Below are 16695 nucleotides of genomic sequence, written 5' to 3'. Positions count from 1 at the left end.
TTTAAAGAAATTTAGAAGAATTAAAAATCACAGTTAATTTTTTAAAAATCACAGTTAATTTTAAATCCTTCAAAAGAATTACATTTTCACAGTTGTTTTCTGTCTATAAAATAAGCATAGAATTGTCTATGTCAAGAATAATGAGAAATGATAAAAGAATAAGGATATGGATGAATTAAAATTAATATAATATTTAAAGTTTTTGTATAGAATCACTTTGAGATTCTTAGGAAGATGTTGATTACATCTGAAATGGCTTTCTTTGTTTTATATTACTGTCACATTTAATAAAGAATATTTGTGTATTGGTTAGGATAGAATTCTTCTTTTAAATTTAAAATTTTACTTTGTTTTACTTAAAATATCTATTTTTTTAAAACTCCCTTACATAATTTTTCTGATTATAGAAGTAATTTGTGGTTAGTGTGGAATGTAAAGTTTAAGAAAAGTGTCAACGAGCTGTCCAATGAGAAACAGTCATTAACATGTTGGCATATTTCTAATCTTTATAAAACATATAGTGAGCAAAATACTGATCTTAAATTCCTACCTGACTATGTTTACTTTCTGGTACCTATGCCAAAACATCTTGTCTGGCTCGTTCATTAAATAAACCTATCAAATAAAAAGTTGATGTATTAAAAGTTTTGTTCAGAAAAGTGCCTGTATAAGTTGGAAGACACTTTTAAAAGAGGCAGCAGATTAATTTAGGAGTATTCCAATATATATTTTCTTAAAATATTTTAAAAATTTTATGTTCATAGTGTATACACAGTTAAAAATTCAGTGATAAAGTGTATACATTCTAGTATACTCTTGTCTAAGGTTTTACGTAGGCCAGCACATTATTAAAGAAGATGCAATGAATTTAGGACTTACTTTAGACTTAACTTTAGAATATGTTTGTGAGAAGTAATAACTTGTTTGCAGTTATGATTCAGGGCCTGAATCATATTCATCAACTGTTGAAACAAATATATCACTGTTTCTGTTTTCAGATTTTCCTTTTCCTTTACTTTTATTATAATCTTGAGCCTTAGTTTGGGGGGACTTACAAAGGTATTTTCTTCAAGTATGTATGATGTGAATTTTATTTAATTGTAAATATGGAGAACTGTATAATTTTAGAAGTGAGAAAAGGCCAGAATTGCCTTCCTTCTATTTATTTTGTGTTTGTGTACTTTTAATGATTTAATATATTTGCTATTTATGAATTTCTGACATTGCATGGGAACTCTTGAATGAAGGTTACAGTTTTTGACATAATGTGTTTGTTTTATGATCCAAGATGAATTTATGTGGAATGCATCTATTTTTCTTTTTTATTCATTTTTTTTGAGAAGGGTAAAAATAAAAAGCCTTCAAAAATTGTCATGGTTATATGTTTAAAATTTTGTTTTTACTTCTTGATGTTTTATTTTTCATGCTGTCTTTTCATCTACATAAGACACATATTACAGATTGAAGATCACTGATGTGTATGGCTTAGGAGTGTATGTGGCAGTAGGAATGTCAGTGGCTTTCTGGAGATTTCTGACCTGAGCTTTAGATTAGTAAATCCCCAGAAATCCTAGTATCTAATTCATTGTAAGTAATTTTCTGTAGAGCAGGTTAGATGGCTCTGTGAGGTACTGGGCAGATTTTCAGGTATGCCTGTAGTAAGACCTGTAGTATAGCAAAAAAAAAAAAAAAAATAGAGGAGTACATTTTTGTAGAATTCATTCTGGAATCATAACAAACTTAAACCACTGTGATTATGGAAAGTTCCAAGAGAAATGCCCAAGCTCTTCAAGTTGGTGGTAGGAAAGAAGAAATAAAAGGAATTGTTATATCCAAAGAACCATCTAACCCAAAGGAAAAAAATAGAAGAAAACTTATAATTCTGTAGAATTGCAAATTGAATCAAATTAGTTTTAAAAGAATCAATTTAGTTTTAAGTATCTTTTTTTATTTACTCCTCTATATATTTGCAGTTGAAACCTTTCTTTTACAAATAATTATGCTAGACTCCCCAGATACAGATATTCATTCATTCAATAAGCTTTTATTAAACTCCTCATATATGCCACGTGCTAGGTAGGCTTATAAAAATCAGAGGATATAGTTGTGTGTTTGAAAAGTTGGGAGGCTGACATAAAAAACATACAGTCCACTAAAAATAGATTGTAAGCTTTGCAAAAGCAGGGATGCTTAACTGTTTTGTTCATTGCTCTATTGCCAGTACATTTAATTATGTGGGAAAGTTAGAAAAGCTTCGCAGATAAAACGACATTTTGAGTAAGAAGGAATGTCAGGAGGAAAAGAAGACCAAGGATATTATGAATTCACAAAGCCATGCTGTTTTGAAAGAGCATTTCAGGAAGCAGTATAAAAATTCTCTGTGGCAGCAGCATGTGAGAACAGGAGGAGAAGATGCAATTGCAGTGATCCGTGTACCTAGTCGCATAGTCCTTGTGTGACAGGCTAAGGAATTTAGGCCTCAGGGAGGGAACCAAGAGTTTCCATTAACCAGGAAAGCCAAGATTTTGAATTGATATTAATGCTCAAATTTTTAAAATTGTCATATTTTATGAATATTATGGAGTATTGTTTCTTTTAAGTCCTCTATTCATACAGAACACTATGCATACCATCATTTGTTCAAGAATCCCTAAACTGGAAGTTAAGTTAAAAACTTGTTTGGGAAGTATAAGCTTGATTATTAATTTATTTCTAAGTGTGCTAAAATTTGTCTTTAATTGTGAGAACTGATGACTCCTTACACGAGACTACCAAATGCAAGTACAAATGTAATTTTTTAAAAGTAATCCGGTTTTTAAGTTATCTTTAAGAACTTAATTTTAAAGTTTTTGTATTAGATACTTCAGATCTGAATTAGCACAAACTTGTTTCTATTTCTCAGTGACTTGATTTTTCATCCAGATTGCAAATTCTATCTTCTATAAATACGTAAAAGTTTTAAATTATACTGTTAAACTTTTTGTTTTTTTTAAGTTATTTATTTGAAAGAGAAAGAGAAAGTACAAGCAGGGACAGGGGCAGAAGGAGAGGGAGAAGCAGACTTCCCACTGAGAAGGGAGCCTGTTGTGGAGCTCAATCCCAGGACCCCAGGATCATGACCTGAGCTGAAGTCCGATGCTTAACCAACTGAGCCTCCTAGGCGTCCTCTATTATATACTGTTACGCTTTAACATAAATAAGAGATGTGGATTTAAGTAAGCTTTCTTCTCCTACCAAGATCGAATACTAACCATGAGATTCAATCCTTTAGATTATGAATTACATAAAATGTTCTAAAAATGACCTGGGGTGACTTTGAAACTTTGTTAGGGAGGAGCATGAAGGTAGGAATTACTTGTTTTTGGAATTCAGCTTCATTAAGAAGAAAGACTCACAATTGCCACATAATGTCTCAGAGAAATGCCTGAATATAGTACCAAAAATTTCTTTGAACTAATAATATTGAGTTCTTATCAGTGTTTCCATTCAATGAACTTTTCAACCCTTGGTTTTGAGAACATAGTGCTAATTTAAAGTGTCTGCTCATGTTTAATGCTATACCATGGTAACTGCTAATTAAAAAAGCATTTTCCTGCTTTACACCAAAAACTTTACATTCAAAATGTCATGTGTTCTCTGATTTCTTTTCTTACAGCTTGCCAGTATTTGCCGTGCTGAAATGTTTTAATTTAAAATTTCCTTCCTTTGTATCTTTTAGTTTTCTCTGTTGCTGCTTTTTCTGTGACACAAGCCTTTCATTATAGTCACTCTTCTTTTTTCCTTCCCCACTTCTTTCTTTTCCTTTTTTAAAGCCATGAGAAGCCGATCCATTGGTGAATGTGCTCTGCCATCGGCCTATATACGCAGTGCTAAAAGTGCTCCTGTTCTGATCCATACTTCCAAACCCTTCTTGCCTGATATTGTTCTCACTCCCCTTTCTGATGAGCTTTCAGGTAGTGCCACCTCTGCTAATTTCTGCACCACCTTTTCACTTTTTAATCCTTCTGCTTTCAAATTTTGCTTAATCAAATAAACTCTTCAAAGTTAATTTCTTTGGGGGAGGTGTGGGAAATTGGGAAAATGGTTGAGAAATCAACATTTTGAGTTATTTGAATTCTAATGCTATCCTGGCAGTTCATTCTGGAAGTGCTAAGTTTAGTGCTGTGCCAATGTCCACTATTTTTGGTTGTAAATTTTTTTCTGTTTACAGTTGAGTTTTTGCTTCTCGGGTGGTTAAAAGAAATAGTAATGTATATTTATGTTATTATAGATGTTTGACAAAAGATGACTTGGAAGGTAACGATCAGAACCTTGACTTTTAATTTCCCATTGTTTTGACTAATAATATGGTAAATCTTGAATAATGTATCTCCATCATCTGTAGTAATGGAAGTAAGCAAGGGGAATCAGTAATTGAGAAAAGTACCCAAATCTTAGAGTTGCTTTGGAATCAATCTTTTTCTTTATATTAGATTATAATAGTGTATAGAATTATAAGAACTCATTTTTAAGCCAAGTAAAGAAACCATGCTATGAAGCCCCAAGTGTTAAGAAACCTCAAAACCTGGTCAGCTTTTCAGTTCTACCTTAGGCCCTTGATCCCCAGTACAGGGCTAGATGATCTGCTCTTTAATAAGGTTTAATTAACCTATAATAAAATGTATTGGTCCTGGGTTCAGTTCAGTGTGTTTTGAGAATTGTATATACCCCTATTAACCATCATCCTAAACAAATATAGAACATTTCCATTATCCCCCAAATTTCCTAGTGACATTTTCAGGCCTTTACCCCTCCTTCCCACAATTGCTTTTGATTTCTATCACTGTGGATTAGCTTTTTTAAAAAAATAATTTTTTGTGAATAAAATCATATAGTGTCTTGTCTTTTAGGCAGAAGCAAATATGTTGAATAGTTACTGTGCAAAATGTGCTAGCTGGAAGAAAATGACTTGTACATTTTTAGGTACTTTCTTATCACTCTTCTTAGGAATGTTTTGTTGACATTGACATTTTTGGTGAGGTTGGCTTTTTTTTTTTTTTTTTTTCCCTTAATCAACCTGTCTTCATCCTTTCAGTTCCTGATGGATTGAAGGCTTATGTGAGGAAAGGTGCCTCCCCTCTTTTTTTAAAGAGTTATTTATTTGTTTTAGAGGGAGATCAAGAGTGGGGTGGGAGCTGGGAAGAGCAGAGGGGGAGAGAGAATCTTGAAGTAGACTGCTCACTGAGCATGGAGCCCTACATGGGGCTTGATCCCAGAACCCAAGATTATGACCTGAACCGAAATCAAGTCAGGCACTTAACCAACTGAGCCACCCAAGTGCTCCAAAGGGAAGGTGCATTTTTATTAATCATGTTATTTTAGTTGAAGTGCTTTCCACCATTTGTGATACAATATCAGATATTTCAACCAAACCAGAGGGATACATATTGAGAGGTGAATATACGTAGATACATAGACACTGTTGTGGTTGGTATCCTTTGAAAATACTGTAACTGAAAAAAACTTAGTATTTTATTTTCCTGAAAATGAGAAAATAAAATACTCAGTTACTGGATGTGATATGTTTGTGTTTTCTAGTTCAAGAGACCTTGATTGATAAATACTTAGGTAAATACTTAGATATATAAATATTAGGTATATATTTATGATGTTTTTGAGAAGTATTCAATATTTTTTTTAGAACCAAAGTATAATAGAAATAATGAGTCTCTACCAGAACCTTATAATGAAATTGATAGCTGACTATGGAGTTTTATGGATGATAATGATAAAGTAGAAAATTTGGTCTCAAATTCAAACCTGGATGCTCAATAAGTATTTGATGATGAATGAATTTGTATTTGACACCAGTAAGATTAGGCTACCTGAATAATTTAAGCTATCAATGTAAAGAGTAGTAAGATTGGAAATACATAAATGAAATAATATAAATTTTAATATATAGAAGAAAACAGCATATATTTTTGTTACATAGGATGCTTAGCTACAAATAAAGAATTTGAATGTTTTGTCTCTTTGGTGCTTCATTTTAGGTGCTGTACCTTCCTATGTAAGTAGCACTGATTTTGTTGATTGAGTCAAATTATAATTTCAGTTACATAAATGGACAAAGCAATGTTTCTCTTCTTATAACTAAATTATATATAGCTAAAAGAAACTCCCAATTTGTTGTAAATGTCTCTTAAATATATTTCTTGCTTCAGGCTTTTTTTTTTTTTTATATAGTTTTTAAAAACATATTTAAAACATTTACTGCAAACCATTTTTGACATGTTTAGGAAAACTGAAATGAATTTTGGCCACTAATTCTTTTTTTTTTTTTAAAGATGTTATTTATTTATGAGAGAATGTGGGAGCGTGTGAGTGCACAAGGGGAGGAAGGGGCAGTAGGAGAAGGAGAAGCAGACGCCCCACTGAGCAGGAAGCCCAACACAATGTGGGGCTTGATTCCAGTACCCTGGGGTCATGACCTGAGCCAAAGGAAGGCAGAAGCCTGCCTAACCAAGTGAGCCACCCATGCACCCCTTGTAATTCTTTTTGTTATTTTGTATTTTTTTAAAAAGATTTTATTTATTTATTTGGCAGACAGAAATCACAAGTAGGCAGAGAGGCAGGAAGAGAGAGACGGAGAAGCAGGCTTCTCGCTGAGCAGAGAGCCTGATGCGGGACTCCATCCCAGGACACTGGGATCATGATCTGAGCCGAAGGCAGAGGCTTCAACCCACTCAGCCACCCAGGCACTAATTCTTGGCCACTAATTCTTAATGTTTGGATGAAATAGTCCCCTGCTGTGTTAAAACTGACAAGAAATTTTTTTTTTTTTCCTCAGAATCTTAGGGGCTTTGCAAACTTTCTTGTCTGCAGCTTAAATAATATTTTAGCAAATATGCATGTTAAGTGCTGAAATATTTTTTAAAAGCTAAAATAAACATGAGGTGTTGCCTTTAAAATGTTGTCAGGTAGTGTCTTAACTAGGATAAGTGCCTATTTCAGAATCCTTGCTTCACTGTAAATACATAATTCAGAAAGATTATCTTTTAACGATTTAATGGGGAAGGTGTTTTAGGAATGGTGTTTGAAAGGAGTTTTCTAAGTGGCAGTTGTATTTGTTGTTTTCATTTCCTTCATTTGGGGTAACATGCATTCTATGATAGATTTAAAGAGTTAGATAATGGTAAAATATCAGTCACCAAATAAAAACAAACTTTATATATGGCTATCAAACTACTGTTAATTTTAGAAAATATGGATTATATAGAAAAGAATTTGAAAAATACACATAATCCTCCAAACCAGTGCTTATCTATTGATAACTTGTAATACAGTTACTTCTGGTTATTTGTGCATGTATACATATAAGACATAAAGCATAATTAGGCTTGGTTATTTTTAGTAAAATCCATTTTTCTTTTAAGGCTTAAAAGGGGCAAGGAACATATAAAGTAGCAGCAAAAACTCTTCTTTACTGAGAAGTGACTTGGGAATGAATTCAGCATTTGCTGTGCAGTTGTGTAAATTTACAACACTTTCTGGGAGATCTTATTAAATCGTATGGATTAAAAATTTATAGTGTGTATCAATATATTCTAGAAGTGCAGTTTTTAAAAAGAAACACACAAACACATACCCTTCTCACAACTGTTTATTTCTCAAACTTATTTAATATGGAGAGCTTTCCCAGGTACACACATTGACATTCTAAAGCATTTAGGTTCCAGAGAGAACAAATTTGCAAGACATTGAACTGACCTCATAATTTTAAAAATTAGCTGTGAAAATGGGACAGGATTACTCTTATACACGCTTATAGAAATCTGGATTATTGGATATTTTTCATTGCCCCTATTATTATTGGAGGCAAACTGAAGGTTTTTCTTTGGTTTTTCTGGTGTTAGGTGCGTTGAAGGGAGATAGGGGAGGCAAGACCATAAGGGGGAGAGGTAGGGAAAGGAAAAAGAAGTTCTATGAAGAGAGATTTTTAAAAAAATAGTGCTAAATTTTAAAAAGAAAACTGCCACAGTTTTAGATTCTTAACCAAACGATTTGCTTATGTTTCCTTCCAAAGATTGAGTAAATTTTACTGTAGAATAGTTATAGTACAGAGAGAGTTAAAATGAACTGCAAAGGAAAATTTTTCATAGTTTTAGGTCTCTCCCTCATATTAGCAGGCTAAATGAACTCAATAATATATTTCCTGGGCACATCATTTAAGATCAGGAGCTGAGGTTTCTGTAACTGCTTCACCAAAAAACAGTGAAAATACTCATAGACAGTCTTCTAGCTTTTGGTTAGAAGTGGAGTTCTCTGGAAAAATATATACCTGATACTCTTGAATACTTATGCAGGTAGAAGGAAGCTGTGTGACCACCCCCCCCCCTTTTTTAAGATTTTATTTGTTTATTTGTCAGAGAGAGCACAAGCAGGGGAAGTGGCAGGCAGAGGGGGAAGCAGACTCCCCATTGAGCAGGGAGCACAATGTCAGACTAGATCCTAGGACCCTGGGATCAAGACGTGAGCCAAAGACAGATGCCCAACCAACTGAGCCACCCAGGCATCCCTGCCTTTTTTTAAACACTGAGATTCTAAAAAATGGACTATCAGCTTTTAAAGCACCCTATTTCTGTCCAGCCCTTCTTATTCCTCCAGTATTCTTGTTTAGATGTCCATTCTACCTACACTGTTATGTGATGTTATTTATGTTATTTATAGTTTTATACAGACCAAACTATTTAAATAGCTGAATAGCCTTGAAGAGTTTTTCTTAAGCTGGGGGACTAGTTCAAAGGCATTTGCTTTATTTTTCATCAGTTCTTAACAATAGACTCATGTGTAACAATTAAAATAATATTTTTTTCCCAGGCATCTGCCTCAGGTTTTGATATAATATGCTGGGGGTTACACAGGCATCTAACATTATTTTTTAAAACTCTACAAGTAATACAGGTGTCTGGGCAAGCATACTCTTCATTCCTAAACTAGATTATGCTTTTAAACATTTGGTAGACTAAGCTAAGCAGTCTTTCTTTTCCTGATAAATGGATTACAGAAAAGCCAGAAATCTCAGGAATTGTTCTTAAGCAAATAAGCTTTTATAGCCAAAAGTAGTACTTTAATGAAAGAAGTGATGTAAAAACAAAACAAAACATAAGCAGGGTGGCCACCTGACTTTGTTTATGCTTTTCCAACTGATTCTTACTATTTTCTAAGTAAGTAGTGTGGGTTTCTCACCTGGAAATTAAGTTTACAGATTTACTTTCTTTGAACTTGTTCTCAACTGCTAACTTGTTTGTCATACTTGCTGTTAGACTCTAGTCTCTCTAGGCTGTTTTATGTAGGCTGCTAATGTTACTTAATAGTGCTTCATTATTAGAATTGAGCTCTGTAGAGCGAAATATTTTGATCCTTCTACTTCTATTTTCTGAGTATCAGAAGAAAGAAAATGTTATCTCTCATGCCCCATCCTGTTCCTCAGTTCTACCTAATCAGGAGGAGAATTTTCCACCTCCAACCAAACAAGTAGGCCCTTCTTTACACAACCAAGGAATTTCTTTGTTATCATCAACATGTGATAGTAATCTTTTATAGATTTTCTACCTGTAATCTGCTCGCTCTAGCATAATTCTAAATCAAATTTATTTTGTTTTTGCTGGAATAATTTGTATTAATTTTTAAAGTACGTCTCAAAACTTGAAGCTAACTTAAAATGGCATTATATAACATGCTCATAAACAGTGTAATTTTCTTTCTTTCTTTTTTTTTTTTTTAAAGGTTTTAGTTACTTATTTGACAGAGACAGAAACAGCGAGAGAGGGAACACAAGCAGGGGGAGTGGGAGAGGGACAGGCAGGCTTCCTGCAGAGCAGGGAGCCCTATGTGGAGCTCTATCCCAGGACCCTGGGATCATGGCCTGAGCTGAACGACTGAGCCACCCAGGCGCCCCCCAAACAGTGTAATTTTCTTTTCTTTCTTTAATTAATATTTTTTAAAAGACTTTATTTATTTATTTGACAGAGAGATCACAAGTAGGCAGAGAAGCAGGCAGAGAGGCTGGGAAGCAGGCTGCCTGAGAGCGGAGAGCCCAACTCGGGGCTCAATCCCAGGACCCTGAGATCATGACCTGAGCTGAAGGAAGAGGCTTAACCCACTGAGCCACCCAGGCACCCCTTAATTAATTTTTTTTAAAAGGTTTTATTTATTTATTTGACAGAGATGCAGCAAGAGAGGGAACACAAGCAGGAGGAGTGGGAGAGGGAGAAGCAGACTTCCCACCGAACAGAGAGCCCAATGCAGGGTCAATTCCAGGACCCTGGGATCATGACCTGAGACGAAATTAGACACTTAACAACTGAGCTACCCAGGTGCCCCCAGTATAATTTTCTTAACATGAAAAATGTATTGGTTATTTGTCTATTTCCAAAATTTAAGAGTAAGGGAAACAGTATTAGAAGGATGAAAGAGAAGAAGATAGTTCAGCGGTTTAAGTTTTAGTGTTCAAAATTAAAGTTATTTGAGGTTGATATGTTGCTTTTAATTTTTTTGTGAGTTGAAATTTATTAATTTCTCTAAGCCAGAGAATTATGGGGCATCAGAAGGAGCCTTCCTGATTTAATGACTAGGAAAACCGAGTTAATAAACTGCTAGAATCTATAAAAGTTCAACAAAGTTGCCAATATAAGAACAATTTAGAAAAATCAATAGCATTTCTTTATGCTGTCAGTGACCAAAATGTAAGCAAAAAGACTCACAATTGCAACAAAACATCAGCCTAGACTGTTTTTCCATGATTTTGGTGATGTAGATACTGCTTTGAATTACCTGTAAGTTGAACATCCAGTCTTGAAGAGTCTTTATTAGACTCTGTTAGTAATAAAATTGGAAACATGGATGCTCTGTGGTTCTTACCTTGAAAGTACATTGCCATGTTACCCAAATAGGCAAAAACATTTTTTAATTACATAAAGGACATTGTCATTTCCTTTAGGTAAATCCAGAAAAAAACTTCAGCTTTAAAATGGTATGAACTTCTTTGTAAACTAATATAAATAATTTTTATGAATTCAACTAGTATTTATGATTGGTCAAAAATAGAATTTAACTTTAGGTAGAAGGGATTTGGCTCTTGATTCTGTACCTGTTTTGTAAAATTATTTAAATTTCCTAGTGGTGTGTTAGTGTTATAAATTAAGAGATTTATTTTCCTGAGGAACTAGGTTGATATTTTATGAATTAGCAGCTACTAATTTTTATTATAAAAGACATGCTGTACCTTACCAGTGTTAGTGTACTAAACCTCTACTGTGTGATAAGAGTTATTTCAAGCACTGGGGATATTGTGATGTTGATACAAACAAAATCCTGAAGAAGCATAATTCTAGTGGGAAGAAATTTTTTTTACACATTGCAAGCTTTAGTTTAGAGTTTATCATTCAAAATAACAAAGAAAGCTTTGCTTTGAAACAGAATATTCAGGAAAGAAAAACTATTCCAGAAGTAATTTCCAACACTTTTCATACTAAACATTATTAAGGAAATCCGGAGATAAAACTTGACATTTCTAGCACTTTGTAGGCTCCATAGGAAGCATTTTATCAATGTTCAAAAGTTTTTTTAAAATTTATTTAAAAACTTTTTTCTTGTTTTGCTTGTTTAATGGTTACTAATACTTTAGATTAAAATAATTTCATTTAAAGGCTACTGTTTTTCAAGGTAAAATATAAGCAGCATAATTGTTTTGAAGACCCATTTTTGTTTAAACCTAAAGCCACAGTTATTTTCAGCAATCCAATACAAAGTTTGTCAGTTGTTTTCTTCTGTAATTCACTAATATTTGTATTTGACTAAGTCTTGATTTCTAAGATTCTTATCTTTGGAGATAAGTCATTATGCTGCTTTATAATTTAACACAATTAATTTTTGCCAATTTAAAAATATTAATGAATTATTTCATGAATATATGACAGATATTAGTCAGGATACTTAAAATATGGACTAATTTTTGCCCTCAAATCCTAGCTCTCTACTTTCTAACTGTGTAATCTCAGACAAGTCACTTAGTTTCTTCAGCTATAAAATGGGGATAACAATGCCTACTTCACAGTGTTGTTGTGAGGATTAGTGAGTTAATATATGTAAGATGCTTGTAACAATGCTTCACATGTAGAAAAGACTATATGGTTTAGCTATCATTTAGTGTTTTTCTCCTTAACAGAATGCAGGTATACAGGCATTTCTTTAAATTTAAAGCTTGCTCCAGTCAGTTATGCTTAAGTGCTGACATTGATTTCCTGTCAGCAGTTATTTTCTTCTTTGATGTTATTCAGTTACTAATTTTATATAGTTATAAGAACTATATTTAAAGCTTAAATACTGTTTTTTTTGTTTAAATTTAAACTTAAGTTCTCAAGCAGTATATTATTGATAGAAAAATATGCTTTTTTTTTAAAGCTCTTGCCTTTTAAACTTGCATGAAAGTATTGGATATTCATATGTGATAAAAAAAATAGTTAAGGAAAAAACAGACTGTAATAATGGTTAAATTCTCTAATTATGCAAGGTGAGGACAGGGTTGGGAACAAATTCTTAAAAAGAGAACTTCACAGAAATCTTTACTGGCTTGTTTAGAATAGAAAAATTATGAAATGTCAGGAACTTAAAATTTAAAACTAATATTCTACTTTTCTGAAGTTCATATATTTGCTAGAATCATAACATTACCTTTTTTTTTTTTTTTTAAGATTTTATTTATTTATTTGACAGGGAGAGAAAGCATAAGCAGGGGGAGCAGCAGGGAGAGAGAGAAGCAGGCTCCCCGCTGAGTAAGGAGCCTGACATGGGAGGACCCTGGGGTCATGACCTGAGCCAAAGTCTGATACCTAACCGACTAAGCCACTCAGGCTCCCCCATAACATTAGCTTTTAATAAGGTTTTAAATTTTGAATAGAAACAGATGAAGTCTCAACTTTAAAATTTTCAAGGCTTTTTATAGAGAATTAATTTTTATCCTTTGCTAATCCTCTTAGGGTATTTTGTGGAAAGAAATTTGGAGTGCATTTTAAAAATAATCTCTGTCCTCTAGGCAGAGGTTCTTATGATCTCTTATGGGAGATAAAATAAAACCAAAATACATTTGTTAAGACAGATAAATAAGCATTAGTTATCTGCTGCAATAATAAATGGTTATAAATGCATAAATGTTTAGTTTCTGAGGAAATGTTTCACTTTTCATTTAAAAGAATTTCAAAATGGAGTATATGAAGAAGAAAAACAGTGTCATTTTTAGAATATTCCCCTCAACTGAATGATAAAATAGATTAATTGTCTTAACTTCCAGCAGTATTGTGTATTTGACCTGAGCTTGAAATCTAAATGTGTATCTTCAGGAATATAGTTGAATCTTAAAATACAAACTTCCCTTGTTCTGAATCTGTATAACCTGACTCCTTGTGGACCTTGTAAAAGAACTTGATATGAATAAAATAGCAGAAAGACCAGCCTCCTTTTATGCATAGCATGGATCCCAAGAAATTTTAAGTCACTGTCCCCATTTTATAAATGAGAACACTGGTCTCAGAGTCTGGAGTAAGAAAACCGAAGTTCTATACTAGCACAATCAATAAGTTAATTTGTGGTCTTGTAGATAAGTCACTGTTTTACTCTGGATCTAAATCGTCCCATTTTCAGTTATAGTTCTGTTACTTATTACCTTTGTATCATAAGCCTAATGAGTAACAGCATCTGACTTTTTAACTCTTTGTCCTTTTTTCATTATATTTTGCTGGCTTACAAACAAAAATTTTTTTAGCGTATTTCTTGGTAATGTAAAGGCCAGGGTGGATTCATAGGTACTGTATTTTAATTACAAAATTTCTAATTTACATGTATCTATAGTACTATATATCATAGTACTTCAAGTTGTGATTTTCAATTTCATAAATGTTTTTGAGGATTTACCATATACTGAGCAGCAAAAGCAATGCAGTGACATAGAACACTAAGCCTGCTTCTCATAGTTTCTGATTTTACCTCTTTGGGCCTCAGTTTCCTCAGTAAGAAAATTAAATTAGATAATCTGTAATGCCCATTTGACTCTAAAATTTGTAATTCTTAGAGATGTAAAAAGATACCTTTTTTTTTTTTTAAGATTTTATTTATTTAGAGAGAGGGTGTGTGCATGCATGAGCAGGGGGAAGGGCAGAGGGAGAAGGAGGGAATCCCAGGCAGACTCCCTGCTGAGCATGGAGCCCAGTGCAGGCTCCATTGCAGGACCCTGAGATCATGACCTGAGCCAAAATCAAGATTCGGACACTTAACCTACTGAGCCACCCAGGTACCTCCAAAAGACCTAGATACAATTTTTAAGGTTTGTTTTTAATATTTGTTAAATGGTAAGGGCCAATGATAGGCAGAGAAGGTTTCTTCCTAGTAGATTAAATGGTGTTTGTGAGAAATGGGAAAAAAAATTTTTTTAGCACTGTGTTTGGTAGGGTGAATAGATATTGATGCTATAAAAAATAATGCAAAAGCACCTCGGTAGAAGAAAGGGAGATTTTCATTGTAATATATGGTTAAACAAATAGGCAAGATTTGAAGAAAAGATGATTCCTCTTGCCTGGTAAGGAAGAAATGAGAATTTATGAGACCCTATAAGAATTTACAGTGGAATACCTAAATCAGCTTCCTGTGTTAAGTTCTACTTTTTTATGCTTGGAACTTAAATAGGAAAAATTGAATAGCAAGTTTAAATTGCTTTATTTATTGGCACAGCTCTATCTTTAACTGCACTTCCAAATGTTTCATCACCTCACTATTACTATGCATGTTAACATTTTAAAATGTATTCTGATAGTTTTCTAATCATTGACACTACATGCTATATTGGCTTGTGCCCATCGTTACTTAAAAACAAATTTCTATTTTTAATAGATTTCATTGAGCTTACCAAAAAATCTCAGAATTCTTTTATTTTAAGCATATGTTTAGGGTATGGTTGAAATTTAATAATATATTCTTCATGTTCATATAGTTCCTACTCTTCATAATTTTTCTTTTTTACAGATATTGATGATGCTCAAATACTTCCCCGCCCAACTAGAGTCAGACATTTTTCACAAAGTGAAGACACTGGAAATGAAGTTTTTGGTGCTTTGAATGAGGAGCAGCCATTGCCTCGAAGTAGCAGCACTTCTGACATCTTGGAACCATTCACTGTTGAGCGAGCCAAAGGTGCAGTTCCTGTCATTGACAGTTCATCCCGTCATGCACCAAGCTTGCAGAGTTCCACAGAGGCTTCTTCAATAACTAGATCCACTGAAAGCCACATCACTGATACGCATAGTAGAGAGTCTTCTCTGGAAGTTGGTGATAGCATATATGACCATCTTTGTCACTTAATAGATCCAGTAGAACTTGCAGATTCAGCTTTTGAACAAATCCAGTACATTGACCTTGAAGGAGATGACGATCTTCTTTCCTCCCTGAAAGAATATTTTAAGGAAAACCAGGAAAATCATAGTAAAAATGAGTTAGGTAAAGATGCAGCTTCTGAGGAAATGATTATTGCAGTAAATAGGGATGAACGATCGTCTTCAGATAAATTAGAATACATAGACCAAGAAAGTAAATCAGAAAATACCGCCTCTTTTGTTGGGACTCCTGAAAACATTCAGTTTCAAAAAGAACCAAACTCCGCTGTCTTCATGAGTAGTATTGCACCTAACCAGTTAGGAAGTTTTATGAGAACAAAAACTTATGAAAAATCTAAGGAACTAAACAGTGACAAACAGTCCTCAGAACCTAGTTCAGGGAGCCCTTGTGATAAAGAAAAAAGGAAACACCTGTATAGACAGACAGCCACAGAATTAGATGCCTGTGTGGATACAACACTAGTTGAAAAGGTTAAGGGTGTGCAAATCAGTGAAAAAATCATTGTCCCACATGTAATGCATGCCAAGAAAACTACACTAAAAACACCTCTTAACCATAGACTGCCTCATGTTACAAGCACTAGCAAGCTTTCTCCAACTAAAAGGAGCTTGTCTGAAACAGTAACTCATAGAGCCAAAATCATGAAAATAGCTACTAAAAAACGAAATACTGTTCATGTTACTTTTAGACCATCTACTGAGTCAGTTCAGTTTTATAATCCTCTGGAAAACAAAGAGGCTCCATGGAAGATGAGACTGCGGAAGCTTGGTGGGTTTAGTAGTAGTAGTAACAGCAGCACTAGCAGCACCAGCAACTCCCATATCAGCTCAGGTAGTTTGACAGAGTTAGTAAAACCTGGTGTGTACAGGCCTCTAGGTACAGTTGGTACAGCGTCAGTAAGTAAAACAATGAAGGAGTCTACAGAGATTCCCACCACTCTGTTAGAAAAAGAAGGAATTGCAAGTAATCAGTTAGGTAGTCGTAGTACTCTTAGGTCATCAAGTCATGAGGCAGGACTACAGCAGGGCTCCCTGGGTGGCGTTTATAAAACTGTTGTACATGCTCTTTCGAAGCCGAAGGCAAATGTTTCCCCACAGAGGCAGAACAGAATGCCACCAGAGGCTCCACTGAGGGATCTGTACAGTCATGTAATGGGCTATTTTGGAAGGAAAGCTGCAGGTGAGCACTAACAGTGTGCAGAGCGCAAAAGGAGAAAGACAGCACCAGTTTGGCTTAATGCAACTGAAGCAAGCTATAAGCAATCAAAAAGCT

At 34.0% G+C, this 16695-nt stretch overlaps 1 protein-coding gene across 7 annotated transcripts in view; it reads left to right on the top strand.

Moving 5' to 3' along the window:
• The window catches only part of RALGAPA1 (Ral GTPase activating protein catalytic subunit alpha 1), a 247497-nt gene that overhangs the window by 90193 nt on the left and 140609 nt on the right, over positions 1-16695 (top strand). For 3 of the 7 annotated variants that reach the window (XM_059181914.1, XM_059181917.1, XM_059181916.1), the window contains 2 exons: positions 3813-3953; positions 15055-16602. In XM_059181914.1, coding sequence (XP_059037897.1) covers positions 3813-3953; positions 15055-16602 — 1689 coding nt within the window. The remainder of the gene's footprint in view (positions 1-3812; positions 3954-15054; positions 16603-16695) is intronic. The other 4 variants (XM_059181918.1, XM_059181919.1, XM_059181915.1 and 1 more) reach the window with 3 other exon arrangements.

Source organism: Mustela lutreola, chromosome 7 (assembly GCF_030435805.1).
Source record: "Mustela lutreola isolate mMusLut2 chromosome 7, mMusLut2.pri, whole genome shotgun sequence".
In the NCBI taxonomy this organism is placed as follows: domain Eukaryota; kingdom Metazoa; phylum Chordata; class Mammalia; order Carnivora; family Mustelidae; genus Mustela; species Mustela lutreola.
The sequence above is the reverse complement of the archived record's forward strand: the minus strand, read 5'-3'. Positions and strand labels throughout refer to the sequence as shown.